General features: G+C 34.9%; 1 protein-coding gene across 1 annotated transcript; it reads left to right on the forward strand.

Moving 5' to 3' along the window:
• On the forward strand, positions 1-22,801 carry LOC123550149 (flap endonuclease 1-like). Its single transcript, XM_045338587.1, has 12 exons — positions 1-136; positions 12,040-12,142; positions 12,692-12,794; positions 14,666-14,729; positions 15,168-15,277; positions 15,640-15,776; positions 16,066-16,132; positions 16,702-16,833; positions 20,532-20,618; positions 20,937-21,001; positions 21,552-21,672; positions 22,260-22,801. Exons 1-12 carry the CDS (start codon positions 55-57, stop codon positions 22,320-22,322), a joined length of 1,134 nt encoding a protein of 377 aa, XP_045194522.1. The 5' UTR covers positions 1-54; the 3' UTR covers positions 22,323-22,801.
• The last annotated feature ends 81 nt before the right edge of the window (positions 22,802-22,882 follow it).

Genomic DNA, 22,882 nt, shown 5'->3' on the forward strand with positions numbered 1-22,882 from the left:
CAATGCCGTACCGTACCATGAAATTATTTGGCGGGAAGTGCTAGAGCAGCAAAAATGGGAATAAAAGGGCTATCACAACTCCTGGCTGATCATGCCCCTGGATGTATGAAGGAAAATGAAATTAAAAATTATTTCGGTAATGTTCTCTTCCTCAAAACTCATAAAATGATTTGTTCGAATTTCATGATCATGATGTGACTATTTCAAGTGGGATGGTCTTCGGATAACCCTCAGCACATAACAGCAGCAGCAGTTGACTCTTTAAAAGCTTTTGTCACTGTGCCTGTCTTAATCTCTAAATTGAATCTTTAAACAACAACCAGTGTATAATATTTTAAAATTTGAAAGTTTTATTGCTTTGGCACATGTAAAAAGTTCAGGCAGTGGAGCAGTTCCTTAGTCAAAATAATTCGACGTTCAGATTGTGATAAATGTGTGATGGGCAATCTAAACGTCAAAACTTTGAAGGACCAAAATATTAATGGAAGTTACATCACAGTACCCAGTCATGTAAAGTTACTGGTTTTATATGGCTTGTAAACACATGGTAAACATTAAATACCAGAAAATTCGTAATTTTGGATATTATTTGATAATTTTAACATAGACAGGGCTTCCATTTAGATGCATCCCGGCATAAAATACGCCAGAAATTATGATCCGTACGCCAATACACAAAGTCAGAGGCGTACCAAGGACTTCCGATATTTTCAAAGGTCGACAAAATCAATACACCATGACGTAACTTAACGTGAATGACGTGATAAACTCCGCCCCGAAACTAATCAAAGCAGTTTAATAACTCTTTGATTGTCAGCCTCGTAAAAACTGCCTGCAGTGTTTGAAGTGTGAGACTAGTGTGAAAGCATCGTGTTTGATAGAGACCGTCCGTTATCCAGATCAGTTGACATGTTTAGAAGGCACTAATTGCTGACAATAAAACATTACATGCATTCGGCTCGGATAAAGTTGGTGAAACAAGCTCTGAAGTCGGAAGGCAAAGTAACTAATTGTGGAAAATATATCGATAATTTCAGCAGAAAAAACCTCAGCAAGTAACTATTTTCTTCTAGCAATTGACATTTCACATCCAGTTTAAATTAAAACATTTTTTTCGATTGGTAAGAAATTTGCTACTTACTTTGGATTTTCGTGAATGATAATCCTATTTTTACAGTATTTTTTAGAGAAAAAAAAACGAAAACAAAACAAAACATTCAATTTTTCTCCTGTTAAGAACTATTATCTTTGACACATTTTGATGACACCAGCACGTGGCTTCAAAGGGAGGTGTTGGCAGACTTTTCCTTTATTGATTTTCTTTGATGTGGGATGAATGGTTGATTATTGCCAGGTGAATGACGTAATTTGACATAATTATACTCCAAGTAAAATGTACTTTAGATTTTTAAAGTGGATTTTCGTTATGTAGCTGAACAACAGTAAGTCTGTTGATTTTAATAAAATGCTGACTGTTGCTATACGTATAATAAAACAATAAAATATTTTTTGTTAAATAAAATGTTTTCTAATCATTCTAGTGCAGGGTTCGAATTTAGCCAGATTTTCTACTTGCATTTTTTCGCAAGTGGTATTTTTTTTAACTTGCTAAATGAAAAAACAACTTGCATTTTCCGCGACTTGTCACTTTAATACAACATTAACACAAACATCCACGTGACGAGTCAAGCCAATCGTATCTGCGCTATGTAAATAGTAACTTATTATAGATTACCAAAAAAAAACACCGGATGCGGTAAACGTCATCAAAATTAGTGCAGGTACTTGTCAGCAGTTGAAAAGACATGCGCATGGGACATGTATCGAGTGTAAACTTCCGTTTACAACGAAGCATGAAAGAGTGCTACGAAATTCGTTCTGCAAATGACAATGCGCTGCAATGACCGCGAGTTGTTAAAGAAAGAACAGTGTAAGATCGAGACAACCGTTAGAAATGCACATTATTCGGCCAAAAATTTTCACTCGCAAAAAAATGCTGGTGTCTGAAATCTCACCTCGCAGTTTGAAATTTGCGCTCGCATTTTGCGAGTATGCGAGCTTAAATTCGAACCCTGTAGTGGTCCTTTTATTCTATTACTTTACACATTGTTCTGAACCAATTAGATATGATGATGATAGTAATGATGATGATGATGATGATATTGAAGGTCATTGTACAAAGTGATACTACGTAGGACTCCAAGAAAATTTAAGAGGGACTCCAAAATCTGAATGTTAGGCAGTCCTGACTCCATGAAATTGAATCCTAATGGAAGCCCTGCATAGATTAATGAGGAATTAAATCCTCTTTCAATACATTTAAGTTATATTATAATTTATGGCCAATTCGTGAAATAATTGACATTTAAACCTATAGCATGTAAAGCGTCTACAGCGATGAAAATTTTATCGGAAGTTGCTTCAACTATTTTGGTCATTCGAGTGTTTGACGCAAGTGGGGATATTGCCCATATAAAAAAAATATCTCAATATTTCCTAGGATCGCGTCAAATTAGTTGGACTAAGCAGTTCCCTGGACGGGTGTCGGATGTTTCACCCCCAAGACTGTTCCTCCCAAGACTTTTCACCCCAAATTTGGGGGTGAAAAGTCTGGTGTTTTATAGCATATGAAGACTTTTCATCCCCGATTTTTTTGCCCCCCCCCCCCCCATGAGTGGTGGGGGCTTATAGATTTGCTCTTGTCCGTGCATCCGTCCGTCCGAAGTTCTTGACGCGCCTATCTAAAAAAGTATTTGATATAAATTGATGAAACCTTGCATGAGTCTTTATCATGATATGAACTTGCGCACCTTCTATTTTTCGTCTGGCTCCGCCCCCTATTTTTAGAGTTGTGGCTCCTGAAATAGTCAAAAATACACATTTTCACCTTGTGACACGCCTAGCTCAAAAAGTATATGATATAAATTGATGAAACCTTGCATGAGTCTTAATCATGATATGAACTGGCGCACCTCCTATTTTTAATCTAGGTCCGCCCCCAATTTCTAGAGTTATGGCCCCTGAAATAGTCAAAAATGCACATTTTCACCTTGTGACACGCCCAGCTCAAAAAGTATTGTCTCCCACCACACAGTGGTTTGGGAGACATATTGACTTACTCCAGTCTGTCTGTCTGTGTGTGTGTCTGTCACAAAGCTTGTCCGCACTCTTAAGTCGAACATTTCTCATCCGATTTTCACCAAACTTGAACAAAATGTGTTTGACCATAAGACCTCGGCCAAGTTCGATAACTAGCCAAATCGGTCCAGGCGTCTTGGAGTTATGGCCCTTGAATTACCAAAAATCGGTCATTTTTACTCTTGTCCGCACTCTAATTAGAATATTTCTCATCCAATCTTCACCAAACTTAAACAAAATGTGTTTGACCATTAGACCTCAGCCAAGTTCGATAACTAGCCAAATTGGTCCAGGCATTTTGGAGTTACGGCCCTTGAATTATCGAAAATTGGCCTTTTTACTCATGTCCGCACTCTTAATCAAACATTTCTCATCCGATCTTCACCAAACTTAAACAAAATGTGTTTGACCATGAGACCTCGGCCAAGTTCGATAACTAGCCAATCGGTCCAGGCATTTTGGAGTTACCGCCCTTGAATTATCGAAAAATTGGCCTTTTTACTCATGTCCGCACTCTTAATCAAACATTTCTCATCCGATCTTCACCAAACTTGAACAAAAATGTGTTTGACCATGAGACCTCAGCCAAGTTCGCTAACTACCCAAATCGGTCCAGGCATTTTGGAGTTACGGCCCTTGAATTATCATCGGCCTTTTTACTCTTGTCCGCTCTCTAAGTCGAACATTTCTCATCCGATCTTCACCAAACTTGAACAAAATGTGTTTGACCATGAGACCTCGGCCAAGTTCGATAACTAGCCAAATCGGTCCAGGCATTTTAGAGTTACGGCCCTTGAATTACCAAAAAAATCCGTCTGTTTACTCTTGTCTGCTCTCTAAGTCGAACATTTCTCATCCGATCTTCACCAAACTTGAACAAAATGTGTTTGGCCATAAGACCTTACCCAAGTTCGATAACTAGCCAAATCCGCCCAGGCACTTTTGATTTATGGCCCTTGAATTACTTAATGGATCCACTCATCCAGACCATTTCGTCTAAAACATCTAGAGAAACTAACATTTTTCATAGGGGCAGTTGTGGGAGACATGCGCTTTTCTCAAAAGCATCTCTAGTTTTATTTAAATTGATGAAACCTTGCATGAGTCTATCATGATATGAACTTTCGCACCTCTTATTTTTCGTCTGGCTCTGCCCCCTATTTTTAGAGTTATGGCCCCTGAAATAGTCAAAAATGCACATTTTTACCTTGTGACATGTAGGGTTGGATATCTTTAAGGACGAAGCGGTCCGATACCGATACCAACGAAACGATACGGTATTTTTAACGATACCGATACCATGCTTTGTAGTACATTACATAAGCAATGATTTGCTTAGTATTATATACACCTATGTAAGTAGATAAACATGAAAATTTGCTGTGTTAAATGACCATTTTAAGTTTGTTAATGGAATGTTGTATGTATTAGATTATGAAAGAGTAAAAATAAACATATCTTACAGACTAGTTTTCCAAAATAAAAATGTAGAGCAGATACCTCGCTCACTATGCAATTAAAATTTATGAATACACTCACTGTAGTAATGCTTTTAAAGCTCAGTACTGTCTAGAACTGTTAAACTGAACACTTATTAGCTTTCAAAGTACCCCTCTAACAAGTAAGACGCATTCTCACTCATGATAATCTTCGACTAGGTTGACTAGTAATGTTTTTAAAGTGAAACACTTTGCAACACATTTTTAGCTCATCTGATTTTTTGAAAAAAAATGATGAGTTATTGTCATCACTTGAGCGGTTGTCGTCGTCGGCGTTGCCTGGTTAAGTTTTATGTTTAGGTCAGCTTTTCTCCTAAACTATCAAAGCTATTGCTTTGAAACTTGGAATACTTGTTCACCATCATAAGCTGACCCTGTATAGCAAGAAACATAACTCCATCTTGCTTTTTGCAAGATTTATGGCCCCTTTTGTACTTAGAAAATATCAGATTTCTTGGTTAAGTTTTATGTTTAGGTCAACTTTTCTCCTAAACTATCAAAGCTTTTGCTTTGAAACTTGGAATACTTGTTCACCATCATAAGCAGACCCTGTACATCAAGAAACATAACTCCATCTTGCTTTTTGCAAGAATTATTGCCCCTTTTGGACTTACAAAATCAGTTTTCTTGGTTAAGTTTTATGTTTAGGTCAGCTTTTATCCTAAACTATCAAAGCTATTCCTTTAAAACTTGCAACACTTGTTCACCATCATAAGCTGACCCTGTACAGCAAGAAACATAACTCCATCCTGCTTTTTGCAAGATTTATGGCCCCTTTTGGACTTAGAAAATATCAGATTTCTTGGTTAAGTTTTATGTTTAGGTCAACTTTTTCTCTTAAACTATTAAAGCTATTGCTTTAAAACTTGCAACTCTTGTTCACCATCATAAGCTGACCCTGTACAGCAAGCAACATAACTCCATCCTGCTTTTTGCAATAATTATTGCCCCTTTTGGACTTAGAAAAATCATTTTTTTGGTTGAATATTATGTTTAAGTCAACTTTTCTCATAAACTATCAAAGCTATTGCTTTAAAACTTGCAACAGTTTTTCACCATCATAAGTGGACACTGTGCATCAAGAAACATAACTCTATCCTGCTTTTTGCAAGAGTGATGGCCCTTTTTAGACTTAGAAAATCATGGGTAGGACAATATTTCTATTATACAAAAAAAAATCAGATGAGCGTCAGCACCCGCAAGGCGGTGCTCTTGTTAATTGAACAACAACCTTCAAAACTCTTGAAACAACCAACATTCCAACAATAACATTATTTCTAATGATTCGCGAAAACCGATTATTTGTTTACGTAGGTTACAGCTTAGTCTCGTAATTTTTTATTTACATCATTTTTTTTTCATTGGTTTTAAAAGAAAACTACAAAGAAAAATAGTGTCATATATTTTGAAATTAAGTAGGCCTATTGGTTTACGTTGTTTAAAACGACGGGGAAAGAAGTATTTCAGGCAATATTTAGCATACGAAACTATTCGTACGGTTGGCTCTCCATGTCAAGGGAGGTTATTCTGAGCGGTATCACAGTAAACAATGTCGGTCATGTTATTACGCTATTTGCTTAAATTTCTGCTTTATTTTGCAGCAGATTTTGTAAGAATTTTGTTTTTACTTTTATGGAAATACCGAAGTCGGTACCGGTTCTTTTACGAAATGGTATATACCGGTACTTTTCGAAGTGATTATTCGGTATTGTACAGATACCGGGAACCGGTATCCAACCCTAGTGACATGCCTAGCTCAAAAAGTATTTGATATAGATTCATGAAACCTTGCCTGAGTCTTAATCGTGATATGAACATGCGCACCTCCTATTTTCATATGGGTCCGCCCCCTATTTCTAGAGTTATGGCCCCTGAAATAGTCAAAAATGCACATTTTCACCTTGTGACACGCCTAGCTCAAAAAGTATTTTATTTGAATTGATGAAACCTTGCACCAGTCTTTAACATGATATGAACTTGTGCACCTCCTATTTTCACCTGGGTCCGCTTCCTATTTTTAAAGTTATGGCCCTTGAAATAGTAAAAAAAATCACATTTTGACCTAATTATGTGCCTCACTAAAAAAGTATTTCATGTAAATTCATGAAACCCAGGGGTGTAAAATTCTTTTTCACACCACTCGCCCTGCAGGACTAGTAGCTAGTAAAATCTACTCGCCCTTAGTGGACAGTCACTCGCCCTAATAATTGACATTTTTAAAACTCACGTAGTAAGGAAGGAGTATTATGTACAACAAGCAAATTTCAAACATAACACATAGCTCGTACACTACGTTTCCTTTTTGATTATTCATTTTTGTTACTCTTAATTTCTTTTTCACACCAGACATTTTTCTTTCACTAATTTTGTCATCTCCACCATCAAGTTGCTCTCCATAATAACTGCATCGATAGTAAAAATAATCACAGTCTAACCCCTATCGTAGTTTCCCAAAGTGTCAGGAAAGTATTAAACATCAGTTATTTTCCTTTTCTCAAGACTTATTTCCCGAAAAATAATTATTTTAAAAAGTGTCCTAAAAATATGGACACAATATTCATCATCCACCTACCCGTCTTGAAAGCGAAAAAAAAAATGTTGACGATCATCGGTAATTATTCTGTTGATAAACTAAGTACTTGGCCTGTTTTCATCATCAATTAACATCCACTCAAAGAGCTAAAAGTGTGTCGGCATCATGACATCTGAAGTGGAGATCAAAGCGGTATTGTTGCACGAGATTGTCATGGCATTACGTCATATTACAGTTTTTCGCGCCATGTGACCTATTTGCCCTCAAGGAATTTACATTATCGTTTGAGAAGAATATTTTATATAAAAAAAAAAAACATGTACAAAGATTCCTTTAAAACTTATTAAAAACCGTAACAACATATTTTGTTTTATTTTAAAACCACATTTCTGTTTACGTCCACGAGGTCACGTAACCTATTCCGCCGCACTAACAGAAACCTTTTCACCAAAAAAATCGTTTTACTCAATATATTTAAATTACTGCCGCTTTTTCATTATTTAAGATTTTTTAATTCTGTTTTTTGTTCTTTCTGGTCAAAAGTCCGAATTTTATGCCCATAGTATGTATCACTTATTTTCTCTTAGAAAGAAATCAGTAATTAAGATCGCGCTGTTTGAAATTTAACAAATGATTATATGAAAATTCGACCGTTTTCATACAAATTTGCTTACATTTCCGTCGATATTTTATTGAAATCTTAGTAGAATTCAAATTGTATTACTTCTCAAGCGATGTTGAAAAACTGAAGCGATAATGTTAAAAAATGAATGCACTACGCGCGTTTTTTTTTGTGTACTGGTCGATAAACAAAAGTAACGGAGATGTAAATTTGATATTACGATAGGTCGCACGTGCTCTCGGAATGGAAAATTACCGGCATGATTGCCGTTTTGATATCTTTACGATTCGCGGGTAAATTCCAGTCAATCAAAGTAGCAACTGAACTATCTCAAAGTTTGTTGACGTTTTTCAAGATGTAATTTCTGAATTTCATTAAAGCTACGACGTAAAAACCACTCGCCCGATCGGTCGAGTATACAGCGAGATCCACTCGTCCTATCCAGACATTAACTCGCCAATGCGAGCGGGCGAGTGGAATTTTACACCCCTGGAAACCTTCCTTGAGTCTTTATCATAATGTGACCTTGCATACTTGGCATTCTTCTTAAGAATCTTAGCATTTATAGAGTTATGGCCCTTGAAATAGCCAAAATAGTGGATTTTTTGTTTGTGATGCTCATAGCTCAAAAAGTATATGGTATAGAATAATGAATCCTTTTCATACTTTTTTTTTTTTGAGGCTATACCCCATTAAGACTGCAAACATTTGAATTATCTCGCCTTATTTGTGATGTGACAAATGTACCAGTGGGGGGCACACCCTGTGTCCTACAGACATGTTCTAGTTATTATTAGATATGATTATAATGTTTTTTGGGGGGAGGGGGCTGTATAGTTATGAATAACTTTATAATTATAATTAAGTTAATACATTAAAAAAAAATTTTTTATGATGTTTGTTAGTAGAGATGACCATAAACTTCGAACATAAGTTATTTACAAGGGTATCTTTTAATCCATTTGTTTGTTCAATGATTGAAAATGTGACTGATGATTCCAGGTACTTTTGATAATAGTTACAAAACTAAAAAAATATTTTAATCCCTTTGCTAAATGTTTGATGTTCAGTGATTGAAAAAAATAAAAGTACTTTTGATAATAATAACTACAAAGTAAAATATTTTATTGATGTTAAAATTATAAAGCCTTGTTGTTCAAAGTTTGAAAGTTTCCTATCAATTAGTAGTGTTGTGACATAAAAAAAAAAATACATTGCTAAAAGCCGCTATCAAATAATTTACATCATAGTATAGAAATATATTTGCAAATTTTGTACAATAATTATCAATGGTAAAAAATAAAATTGAACAAAAAATGACCCATTTGTTTTGTTTGTTATATTGTGAGAAAATAAATTATATAAGTCAATGAAGTGTTAGAAGATTAATGATTTGGCTGATTAAAACAAAGTTTGGGGATTTTCGGACTTTAATTAATTTTGTCCAAATATGCCAGACATCCCAACTTTTTCTGAATGCCAAGTGGGAGTTTTTGCATTTCAAAGTGGGAGATTGAGGTGTTCAAGTGGGAGATTTAATACTGCGGTATTTACGTTCATGGTATTACTTAACAGAAGCTTTTAATACATTCATACTGGTACTAAAAACACATAAGGTGTACAACATCTCTTTAGCACTCCTAACAAAAAGTAATAAACTACATGCAATGCAGCAGCTAATGATAATATTAACTTATTTACACTTATAATATCACTTGTCATTAGGCCACATTTAAAAAAGTCTTTGTTTGCTGTCTCCCGAGCCTACTCTGTGAAGTTGGATAGGTAGTACTAGGCAAATTATTTTTTTTATTCCAGTGCTACTTATAGCTAATTATTTATATTTCTCATGAAGATAAATGAATAAAATATGAAAAGATATCTTATGTCATTTTACATCTGATTTGTTGATACTTTTGCGAACATTTGTAAAAAAAAAAAATATAAATTTTAAATGATACAATTTAACTTCTTTCTGCTGTTTTACAACAATGACTAAAATTCTAAGTTGGTGTTATTTTATGTGGGAGAGCTGGACCTCAGTCTGGGTAGGATGTGTGGTAGTGTAAAACGTATTTCATTTCGTAGGGTTTAGTTTTTTTTAATAATTTAATTTTGTTCATGTTTTTTTAACAGACAAACTTAATGTAAGGGGAGAGAGAATGATATCTGATGAGGCCACGGATCCATGGTAATGTAGTTTAAAAGGATTCACCGAAAAAAGTCACTCCCAATCTCCGGACGTCGATCTAAAAATTTCCTTCCGTAAATACTTCGTGCTAAAACAATATACATTTCTGAAACTTTACTTAAAGTAATATACATAAGCCTCTAAATATTGAAATCTATTTGCATATGTTATGAGGAAAATATGCACACATTTAGTAAAAAGAAAACTTACGACATGAAACGCACATGCATTGTTTTCCCGCTGAAATATACAGAGTGCGTCAGCAATTAATTCATTTTTAGCGCTCAGAGTTAAGGATTTTTGTTTACCGTCTGTATTTCTAGTCGTGAAACGTGAGATTCTGAGCTATTTTCATATTAACATCTGATAAATTGATGAATTTTGCTCGGAAACATCGAATAAAAATGGCGGCATCCATAACGTTTTCGGTGGCAGCGCCTACGAGTTTAATCGGGAGAGGTGTATTGAATGAATACGACAGGTTACCCCACTCAGGACCAGAAATGGACAGGAAATAACAGTTCCCGCTGTAAATACTCTTTTGATTTATATTGACCTGAAAAGAGACTGGAGTAGCTCTTCCGCAAACACAATATCAGTCATGAAACGCACATGCTTCTTTCCCGCCAATATAATAATAACGTAACCACAACGTAGTTAGTTTCGCAAGCGTGCACAATCGATTTCATTTCAAATTTACCAAAAGTATCCTAAGATGGTAAACAAGAGGTTCTTGCAGTTTTGTATGTAGATTTTTTTGGAGGGAGGTTTTATACGTTTTTTTTCTTCTTTAGAACGGACAGCAATATTGCAGCAGACGACTTTGTGCACATGAATAGTTGTTTCTTTTTTACGACGCTTTCTATAAAAGATAGGTTCTTATTTGCAACATAATTATTGAAATGTATGAGCAAGAATAACATTTTACAATATGTAACATCTAGAAAAATTTTATAATGGTCTGACGTAAGTCTGGTATTTCACGCTTTAAAAATTCGCTTATTGCACTCGTTGGCAACATGAAAGTAATTTTGTAAGCTTGTCAGTGCAGCAGTCATCAGTCATCTAATATATTTTTCACAATTTGTGATACAAACACCGGTAATTATCGGCCAGTGATAGAAATTCGGGTGTTAATTGAAAGTGCTGCTCTGTCACGTGAATGCAGTTTGGGTTAATGTTCTGCAGCTGATCGGAACTTATAAAAAAAAAATATTCTGCTCAGTGGGCCATTAAAAAAAATCGGAGCGCAGCGTTTTTCGCGGGTCGGTCGGGAGACAGCAAACAAACCTAATTTTAATTTTGGCCCTATAGTGCGACAAAAAATCAATACCAGACAAACACTTCCTCTGGAAATACTAAAATATAAGCAAAATCTTAACCATCTGTTGCATGATTTTGGGAAATCTTACCTTGCATTTTGGGAAATATCTCTGCCACAGTTGGGAAAAAATTGGATTGGGAAGAGGCCCTTTTATAGGCCTTTGTTATATAAGGATGAAAAGCCCTGCCTCTGGATAGCCCTGTAATGGTTGATGACTGAAATCCTCATTTGGGTGGCCACCATATTCACGTCAGTTTCCACATCCAGTCAGTTTTGCTCAGTGATTTTTTTTGCCCTTTTGGGAAAAGGTCCGGATAAATTGGGCAAAATAGTGGGGTTTTTACTCAGATTGGGAATTTTTGTAGTTAATTAATAACATCATTTAGAATGCTTCTTCCTTTAATTCCATGTAAATATCATAAAACAAACTGTTTGAATGGTTAAATCATGATGAATGTCAATGTAACTAAGTGTCCCTTCTGCAATCATCAAATTGCAAACTTAATTTGGTCATTTGGGGAATTTTTGGATGATAATTGGGAAAAAAGATTGCATTTTTCAATTGGGAAAAGGTCCTTTTAGGGGTACTTTATAAAGAAGGAAAAAAATCGCTGCAGCAGAAAAGACCGTTTCAGTAAAGGCAGCATGTAAATAACATAGTAAACTTGAATTTTGTCTTTCAATTTCATTCATTTTTGGATTCATTGACCCGAAAATATCTATAAATTCCAGGACGGAAAGTAGCGGTGGATGCTTCCATGTGTATTTACCAGTTTTTGATTGCTGTGAGACAAGATGGGAGTCAGCTGACCAATGAAGAGGGAGAAACAACAAGGTAAGTAGTCTAGTTTGACATTATAATTAAGCATGACAAAACTGCTGGTATTGTCAGTTTATTGTTAGATTATTATTGAAAAGGGTTCATACAGTTGTGATTAAGGGTTTGTGACTGTATGGTCACAACAACTACTGTACCACCTCAGTGTGTCTGTTTCCAAGAAGTAGAGCTTAGGATATTTGAACCCTGGACCTCTCGTGCCCTTAGACAGACACTACTGGCATATTGTTGTAAAAGCTAGCTCTTTAGCAAGACAGTATAAGTGCACCCTTAAAATGTACCCAGCTACACACATTCAGCTATTATTTGATTTGTTTGAAACAGTAACTACAACCATAAATGACAGTTCAGTGAACATCATTTAACTTTTAAGCAAATAAGTTTTCTTTAATAACAAGTTTAAGTAAAATGGTATAGACTAATGCTTCCTGAAACAACGAAGTTTTATACTACACTGCAGTTTGGTCCATGTTATTTTTACATCAGTGTCCATGATAAAAGAATTTACACAACTTCCATTGAAGCCAATACTGAAATTTGTTTCAGTCATCTTATGGGAATGTTTTACCGCACAATCCGGATGGTTGAGAATGGTATCAAACCTGTGTATGTGTTTGACGGCAAACCACCAGAAATGAAGTCAGGGGAGGTAAGAAAAAAGGAATTGTTGAATAGTTTTGGAAATATCTACTGTTATCTAAAGAATTGTGATACTGCAAAAGTACCAGATTTCAGTTGTCATCAAGAGAGGAGGTAGCCAAATCATCAAATCAAGTGTGTGATTGTAGCATCCTATAGTCCTTCAAACTTCAAATGCATAGTAATTCTCCAAGTAGAAGTGAGCCATCTCACTGTGTTTTTGTTAACATCCATTTTAGTTGGATTTTCTTTAAAACTGAAGTAAACTATATATTATAACATGATTCTGGATAAATTTGTTATGTGTCAGGACCACTCCTGAACACCTGAAATATCCAATATGGACACTGTCGAGGGGGTCAGTAAAAAGAAACACGCTAAATTGAATCACGGCGATGTGTTCAGATGAAGGTTGCATGCTGGCTGTACTTTATCTCGACTGGTCTTCCTTTTTAGCTCACCTGAGCAATTAAAGGTGAGCTTTTGTGATCGCCGTGTCCGTCGTCGTCGTCGTCAACAATTTGACTGTTAACATTCTAGAGGTCACAATTTTGGCCTAATCTTAATGAAACTTGGTCAGAATGTTACCCTCAATAAAATCTTGGACGAGTTCGATATTGGGTCATCTGGGGTCAACAACTAGGTCACCAGGTCAGATCAAAGGAAAAGCTTGTTAACACTCTAGAGGTTGCAATTTTGGCCCAATCTTAATGAAAGTTGGTCAGAATGTTACCTTCAATAAAATCTTGGTCGAGTTTGCTATTGGGTCATCTGGGGTCAAAAACTAGGTCACCAGGTCAAATCAAAGAAAAAGCTTGTTAACACTCTAGAGGTCACAATTTTTGCCCAATCTTCATGAAACTTGGTCAGAATGTTACCCTCAATAAAATCTTGGACAAGTTGTATATTGGGTCATCTGGGGTCAAAACTAGGTCACCAGGTCAAATCAAAGGAAAAGCTTGTTAACACTGTAGAGGCCACATTTATCATCGATCTTCATGAAAGTTCGTCAGAATGTAAATCTTTATGATCTTTAGGTGACCTGGTCCAGTTTGAATCTGGGTCATGTAGGGTCAAAAACTAGGTCCCCAGGTCAAATCAAAGGAAAAGCTAGTTAACACTCCAGAGGCCACATTTATGACCATATCTTAATGAAACTTGGTCAGAATGTTAATCTTGATGATCTATAGGTCACTTTCAAATCTGGGTCAGGTGGGGTGAAAAACTAGGTCACTTGGTCAAATCAAAGGAAAAGCTTTTTAACACTCTAGAGGCCACATTTATGACTGTATCTTTATGAAACTTAGTCAGAATGTTAATCTTGGCGATCTTTAGGTCAAGTTTAAGTCTGGGTCAAGTGGGGTCAAAAACTAGGTCACCAGGTCAAATCAAAGGAAAAGCTAGATAACACTCCAGACCATTTATGACCATATCTTAATGAAACTTGGTCAGAATGTTAATTAATCTTGATGATCTCTAGGTCAGACTCAAATCTGGGTCAGGTGGGGTGAAAAACTAGGTCACCAGGTCAAATCAAAGGAAAAGCTTGTTAACATTCTAGAAGCCACATTTATGACTGTATCTTCATGAAACTTAGTCAGAATGTTAGTCTTGATGATCTTTAGGTCAATTTCGAATCTGGGTCATGTGGGGTCAAAAACTAGGTCACCGGGTCAAATGAAAAGAAAAGCTAGTTAACACTTTAGGCCACATTTATGACCATATCTTAATGAAACTTGGTCAGAATGTTTATCTTTATGATCTTTAGGTCAATGGGTCAGGTGAGCGATACAGGGCCTTCATGGCCCTTTTGTTTATTTACCAGTACTAGACTTAAAAGAAGCTAGAATCAATCCTAATTCTATTTCTTTGAAATTATAGCTTGAGAAGAGGAAGGAGAGACGTGATGAGGCACAGAAAGCTTTAGAACAAGCTGAAGAAGCTGGTAATTTTTTTTCTTGGTTTACTTTGGTATGTAACTCTGCATTACATGTAAGCATTGTATTTGCACTGTAGGGTAAAATGGTTTTAAAAGGTTGTAGACTTCAAATTACTGTTGTCTGGGACTGAGCTGTGCCTCGGGGGTCAAGGGGTGAAGACAATGAAGCCTGCTTGTGCTAGGGTATTGGTTTACCCAGGTGCCCAGATTTGCCAGGATTGGTACCTGGGGTCTTCATCCTGTTGCAATATGATCTGGACTGAGTACGTGCAGTTCAATACCCATCAAAATAAACAATTATCTAGCATTGTTAAAGCATTAATCAATTTTCAATTTATTGTGCAGTGTTCAACTTTGTACTCCATTTATAGCCATCGTTAAGTTTTCTTGAAACTAGTTTCTGTAAATATTAAATTTTTGTTGATTATTTTAAACTATTTTCAGGAGATGCTGAGAACATTGAGAAATTCAATAGACGACTTGTGAAGGTCACTAAACAGCATAATGAAGAGTGTAAAGAACTACTCAAGTTAATGGGTATCCCTTATGTAGATGTAAGTTCTAACTTGCTTGTCACTTTATATTCAACAGTAATGGGAAAAAATATTTTGATGATCTCTGTTTATATTTGCACTAGTTTTTCATTCTGCTGATTTTTAAAGGGAAATGAATGTTTTTGAACTTCCTTAAAACATATTGTACATCTTAGCTGCACATTAATTTACACATGACAGATATATATGTATAGATAGAGTTAATATTTTCGTAAATAATATTAGTCTAGATAATATTACTGAAGAATGTGTACAAAAATTTGAGATGTGGACATACATCATTTCATAACCAGTTAATGCTTTTAATATATGTGGGATGTTATATAGAATTACAATTAAACTATAAAATGAAATGTTTGTAGGCCCCCTGTGAAGCTGAAGCCCAGTGTGCCACCCTAGTAAAGGCCGGCAAGGTATGGGCTACAGGAACAGAAGATATGGATTCTCTCACATTTGGATCTGATGTCGTCCTGAGACACCTTACATTCAGTGAAGCAAGGTACTGTACAGTTTATATAATGTCAGACATTTTTATGCCATCCATGAGTTTGATAGTGTTAAAACCACAGTTTAAGTCCTGACATCAGGGGACAGCTCTTGTCTGCTTTGTGTACATGGCTGTTTACTGATTGACAGCTCTTTTTCAAATTTTTTAAAGACCTTCATGCAGATCTCTGTCGATATTTCTTTGTTTCAAGTAGTTATATTTTGTACTTAATATAAAGGCCACCCAGTAAGGTCTTTCACCTTTATAGCTATAGCACTGTCTAATTTTCCTTGCTTTTCAGAAAAATGCCAATAAAGGAATACCACTATGACAGAATATTACAAGGGCTGGAACTTTCAAAAGAGGAGGTACACTACATTATTTGTTAACATTGTGACACAAAACATTACTGAAATCAATTTACAGGCTTATAATTCATCTATGGAGTTAATTTCTTAATTGAAATTAAAAAAGTGCAGCTGTTTTCGATATCAGTGTATCCGCTCCTGACAAATATCGCCTGTACATCAACATTTCACAAAGGCGGAGAAAATTATGGAGGAGAAGTAGTTCCATCTGAGCTTATTAGATTAAATAACAATTTTTGGAAGATTTTTTGTAAAGCATATCATATGTTGTTATAAAGTTGTGTTCATTTCCTTTTGACTATTTAGAAGAAATATTTTTTCATTTATTTATGCTTCGTCTGTGTAAAAATATTCTACTTCCTGTATGCAAATATTCTGTATTGATACAGTCATGTTGATTTGATTGGATCGTCAATATGTCAATATTGCAACTAAATTTGACAGCCCCAAAGAATGTCTGCTTCATTTATAGAACTTGTTTCCTACTTGTGTTGAAGTCAAAATGTCTTACTGCATTTATAGTTTGCCGTAACCAAAGGCCACTAACGGCATTGTTTCTTCTTTAACAGTTTATAGACCTGTGTATATTGCTTGGCTGTGATTACTGTGAATCTATACGAGGTATTGGACCAAAGCGAGCAATAGATCTTATAAAACAATACAAAAATATAGAGGAGATAATGAAACACATTGACTTAAAGGTAGGCAATATAATATATATATATATAGAACTATATTTCATATAAACCATATTTGGAGTAGAGCTGCAGATTTGAAAATATTTGGGATGGTGTCAGTTTAGCTAAAATTCATTCACAATATAACTTGAGAATCGCAAAACAGCTGTAAAATGTTGAAATATATCCAAAGCCTGTTTTCGCTAAAAAAATTATTTTTAGATATTTACTACAGTGTTCAAAATGGTTTGGCTTTGCCATTTATTTGCAAATTCTTACAAATGTGTATAAAGTTGCTGACTGCAACATGGCATAATAAAAGCAACACAATATAATACGCAGTCATATAGATACTTCATTTCTCTCCCCCATTGCAAAGAAGAAGAAAAATTTACAGAGCAAGATTTGAAAAAAAGTCTGCCTGTTTCTTCAAACAGCTGATGTTAGCATGGACAAAGTATCATGTTAGGAATCATTTCATCAAGGGTTTTATTAGCTCGTCTGATTTTTGAAAAAAAAATCTATGGCATATTGTGGTCACTTGATCGTCTGCAACAGCGTTGGTTAAAATTTTTGTTTAGGTCCATCTTTTCTAAAAAACTATAAGAGCTACAGCTTTGAAACTTTGCACACTTGTTTATCATCATTAGGTGACTGTAGGCCAAGAACCATAACTCTGATTTTTTGTCAGAATTAGGCAAATTTTGTACTTAGGAAACTTTAACTATAACTCTTTTCTTACATATTATCCAGCACTTTCTCAAATGTATTGATACAGAAAATCTTTGCCTTTAAAGAACTGCCTCTGAGTGTTACAATTCAAGCATTGGCCTGGTCAGATCAGTTATTTTTATGCCCCGAAGGGAGGCATATGGGTGGTTTTCAAAATAATGAAGCTTTTTCTTTTCTCACCTTACTTTAATTCAGTTTAGTTTTAGAATGTATTTTGGGGCAAATTATATCCAAATCAATGTAGTCAATAAATGTGTGCAATTTCAGCTTAATGGCTCAAACAGTTTTAAAGTTATATCAAATTATATAGCTAATTTTGTCCCCTGTGCACCCAAAAAAGTGTGACATTTTACATGAAGTATAGTTTTCAACTGTGGATTACTTTTTAAAACCATGCTTTATTGTTACAGCTTTGGCTTTTTTGTGTAACTTAAACTCTGCACATGTAAATAAAATACTTCTTTTCATTACCTACATCTTATTGTTACCAATATTTCACATCTTGTGATGGAACCCCCTTCACAAAAAATAGTGAAAAAAATACTAAATTTAAATGTTGAACACTACAATTTCATATCCCTATTACTTTTCTAAAGTCTTAATGTTTTTCTAAGATCTTTATCCTTTCAGCTGTGAAGACACAGTATGATTTTTTTCTTTAATAAATCAACTTTCTCAGAAACTTGATGGATGTCTGTACACCTAAAAATGTCCCCTGTGCACCTTTTCAGTTGTTAAGTGTCAGATATCTTTTATTCTTTAAATAAAATGGGATTTTACTTTATTTTCCTTGAAAGGGAGTTACAACAGATACAAAAGCAGCGTTCAACTTCACATATTACTGACTGTTAAACATTCACAGAGCCAAAAGTGATGTCCCCTGTGCACCCCTTTTTTGACATACATCAATTATCATAGCATTACTGTAATATGTGGTGGCAGTTCTATATTCTTAGCAGTATGAATGCAAAATGCAGGCATTACTTGATAATTTAGCATATATAAGAAGCCCTGGACAATTTAAAATTCATTGTTTGCATTTTTTTCTGAAGTTGCCAATTTTCAAGTTTAAAAGTGGAAACATCAATTTTATTGCTTCTTAAGCTCTTAAGTTTACCGAAATATGTAATGTTCACTAGTAAATATTGTGTAGTTAAAAGAATTTTACTTACCATGAACATATTCTATGAATAAATATTTTGATACAATTTGTCCCCTGTGCACCCTTTTTAGTAACATTATAAAGTATGTATGAATTTTACAATTCCATTTTATCATGCATGGCATTTTGTCATTTTTCTACTATGAATAAGCATTGCATGTAAACTAAATGATTTCAGTGTGTTAGTTATGTATAAAGTCACTTATATTTTCATTTAAAGCATTACATTCTGTTGAATTTTCATGTTTTTGTAGTGAAAATTTTCAACTTTGTAGTTATTTTGTGGAATAAACTAATTTTTTACTAGTATTTGTCTAAAGTTGATTACCATTAGTCTTTTTATGAATAGAAAACTAATAATGGATGAATATTACACTGGTTTTCAGTATGTGTCCCCTGTGCATCTGTAAAATAACTCAATTTTGAGTTGACAATTCTAGAAATTAGAATTACTGGACATTCTTGAAATTTGGCATGTGGTTTATAAACATGCAAAGTGAGAGAAAAAAATAGGTTTTATAATTATATGCTAGTTATTTTGCATTCAGCAACAACTTTTCTAGGTAAAGTTTTATTTTCATGTCAGATTTGTGCAGAAAGGGTGATTTTAAAAACTGATGTCCACAAACATTTGATTAAATAAGTTTCAAACCATACACATACACCCATTACTTATCGTTTATGTTGAAAAAATTACTGTTATACATATTTCCTTGTCATAAAACACTGCAACATTTATCAACCATCTTACGGGAAATTCACTAAACTTTCGAATTAAAGGCTGAAATATTTTCTTATTGGCATTTCTCAACACTTTCCGAGAGTTATTTCCTTCAAATTTGAAGTATTTGCTATTATAAAAGATAGGTGACCACCCTAAGAAATAAGTTTGAATTTTCAACCCCTATGTCACACTTTTGCTTCATTATTTTGAAAACCACCCATATAGTTTTTGAACGGTCTGTCAGTCTGTCCACAATTTTCGTGTCCGGTCCATATCTTTGTCATCGATGGATGGATTTTCATATAACTTGGCATGAAGTGTCGCGCGCAAGAACCAGGTCCGTAGCTCAAAGGTCAAGGTCACACTTAGACATTAAAGGATAGTGCATTGATGGGCGTGTCCGGTCCATATCTTTGTCATCGATCGATGGATTTTCAAATAACTTGGCATGAATGTTTACCACAGTAAGACGATGTGTCGCGCGCAAGACCCAGGTCCGTAGCTCAAAGGTCAAGGTCACACTTAGACATTAAAGGATAGTGCATTGATTGGCGTATCCGGAGCACATCTTTGTCATCGATGGATGGATTTTCAAATAACTTGGCATGAATGTGTACCTCAGTAAGACGACTTGTCGCGCGCAAGACCCAGGTCCGTAGCTCAAAGGTCAAGGTCACACTTAGACGTTAAAAGATAGTGCATTGATGGGCGTGTCCGGTCCGTATCTTTGTCATCCATGGATGGATTTTCAAATAACTACGCATGAATGTGTGACACAGTAAGACGACGTGTCGTGCGCAAGACCCAGTTCCGTAGGTCAAAGGTCCTAAACTCTAACATCGGCCATAACTATATATTCATTCAAAGTGCCATCGGGGGCATTTGACATCCTATGGAGACAGCTCTTGTTTAGAAAGCCATCAGCTGACATGCATAAGGGGTTCTACCAAAGTATTCAACAATGTTTGAATAATGATGCATAAAGGATTACACCTTTGAGGAGTCATTTTCTGCCAGGAAAGCTAAACACTCTATATACCTGTCCAACTGTTTGTTACTCAGTCTTAGAAATAAAAGAATTTCTGGTATTTTGAACATTTACAGAAGTATTCAGTACCAGAGAACTGGATGTACAAAGAAGCTCGTGAATTGTTTAAAAATCCTGAAGTGTCTACTGCAGATGAAGTAGAGGTAAGTACCTCGGTGGGGGGTAGAACCTTCTGGTAGAACAAACATGGTCATACATCATTTGTTTGATGTGGGCCTATTTCATTTAATAGTAGGTTAGATTTATAACAACAGACAATCAGCCTATTCAGTGTTCCTTGCTTCTTTACCAAAACTGACTTCTTTCATTTAACTTATTAAACCGGAATTCAAGGATTATGTACCAGTTTTGACTTGTTTCAGTCATCCTTGCCTTTTACCAGCTAAGCATTTGTGCTTTATAAATATTTGTCCTAACATTAAGTTCCCCTCATTTATAATATAAATGTCTATATTTTCCAGCTGAAATGGACAGAGCCAAAAGAAGAGGACTTAATAGATTTCATGGTTACAAAGAAAGGGTTCAAGTAATTTATTTTGCCAATTATTACTTGATACATCTTTTAGCCGACTTCCTCCAGTTTGGTAAACATTGCCCAAGTCAGGTTTATTGATTTCACTGTGTTCAGCTTATTTCTGTAACCATAGTTTCATAATGTTGAATCCATTTGCTTGCTTAATATGTAGGGCATTTAATTCAGTTTCAAGTTCTATAGTTTTCCATAGTGATTAACATACATATGATAAGTCACCTTACATGACTGATTCATGTGGGTGTATGTCTTGGTATTGGTATGTCCCTTAAAATTTATGGGGATTTTCGTTTAGAATTTGGGTTGTGTGTATCATTTAAAATAGACTCACCATATGTCTGTTATTCTGGAATTGCTTTGAAAACGGAAATGGCAAATACGTGTAAGTAATAACTTCTTTGGGTTGAATTTCAGACTATAGAATTTTAAAGAAAATGATTTGAAAAAAGTATTTTGAAGTAGTTAAGTATGTGAGCTTTGCAAGGGAAATAACTCTTATTGCAGCAAAACTTTCCATAAGAGAAAACAACAATTTGTGTTTCAGTGAGGATAGAATACGTAATGGTATAAAGAAATTGACAAAGGCACGTAGTGGCAGTACACAGGGTAGACTTGATGGCTTCTTTAAAGTACTTTCAACAACATCTACTACTCCAAAAAGAAAGGTGAGAATTGGAACAGGAAAAACTGAATTTTATTTAGAAGATATCTAAAAATACCTTGATAAAGTATAAAAAGCCAGTATCAACAAAACTTTCAAAGATCTTTTTGTCACTCGACCAAATGATGTGTAAACTCATGCTTGACAGTTTGTTCAAATTTACACTTTTAATACCATTTACCTGCCACAGCACTGTGGGAAAACATAAATTGAAACTTTATTATTGGGAAAAATCTAAGGGAATATATTAGAGAAGTCTAAACTCTCATCCTGCCATTACATGACTGAAATACTGTTGAAAAACGGTGTTAAACCCAAAACAAACAAACTAAACTCTCACAGAAAACACTGCCACAGTACAAAATACGCAGAAAGATTGCCTACCTTTGACCTTGACTTTTAGTGAAATATTTTTGGTAATGCTAGCTTTGATAATAAATCTTATGAAATGGTGTTTTTTAAGTTTTTATAAAAATTATGTTTTCAATAAATCCTAAGAAAATATGTTTTTCAGTTAATCTTGCATATTTCGATAAATCTGACAATAATGTTTTTCAATAAATTTACAAAAGTCTTGATTTTTTTTTCCAGGCTGAAGATTCTAAAGGGTCTGCCAAGAAGAAAGCAAAAGGAGGATTCAAAAGACCAAAGTGATAGAAAGGGAGCTTTTGATGAAATAAAACTTGATTTTTCAGCACCATAAATCTCAAAGTATCCATCTTGGTCCTGTTCCATTGTCATATTCATGAATTACAAGAGGAGACATTTAAGTGATGTTGGAGTTTCTAAATCATTTTCTTACCAGTAATATTTGCCAATTTCAATAGCCATTGGAATGTTTAATTCAAGATTTAGTAAGCGGAATTCATCATTAGTTGTTGATGTCTCATTATTGTAGTATAGGCATAGGTGTTAGGATTCAGCTTGAGGTTATACTTAAACTGCTTAAAAGTAAGTTTAGACTTTTCCGTAGCGGTTTAATGTGTTGTGTCCCATCACATTTGTTACGAAAAAGTCACTAGGTAGACGGGTAGAATTTAATTTCTGATACTGACCTTATTGTCTGTCATACTAAAATACTCATGTTATGTAAACATTGTAACAAACAATTTATAAAGAGAAGTGAAAGTGGTTTTCAGGATACAAATCATTTTATATAAACCAAAACTGAACAATGTCAGTTATGTAGAAATAATACACCTAAGATCTGTTTC

The sequence above is a fragment of the Mercenaria mercenaria genome, chromosome 6 (genome assembly GCF_021730395.1).
Source record: "Mercenaria mercenaria strain notata chromosome 6, MADL_Memer_1, whole genome shotgun sequence".
NCBI classification, from domain to species: Eukaryota; Metazoa; Mollusca; class Bivalvia; order Venerida; family Veneridae; genus Mercenaria; species Mercenaria mercenaria.

What these genes read in the sequence shown, in the direction of transcription:
- LOC123550149 (XM_045338587.1), top strand. Translation starts at nt 55, where the DNA reads ATGGGAATAAAAGGGCTATCACAACTCCTGGCTGATCATGCCCCTGGA. An exon ending in CAGAAATGAAGTCAGGGGAG is followed by an intron (nt 12,795 to 14,665) that starts GTAAGAAAAAAG and finishes TTGAAATTATAG; the next exon opens with CTTGAGAAGAGGAAGGAGAG. An exon ending in CTACTACTCCAAAAAGAAAG is followed by an intron (nt 21,673 to 22,259) that starts GTGAGAATTGGA and finishes TTTTTTTTCCAG; the next exon opens with GCTGAAGATTCTAAAGGGTC.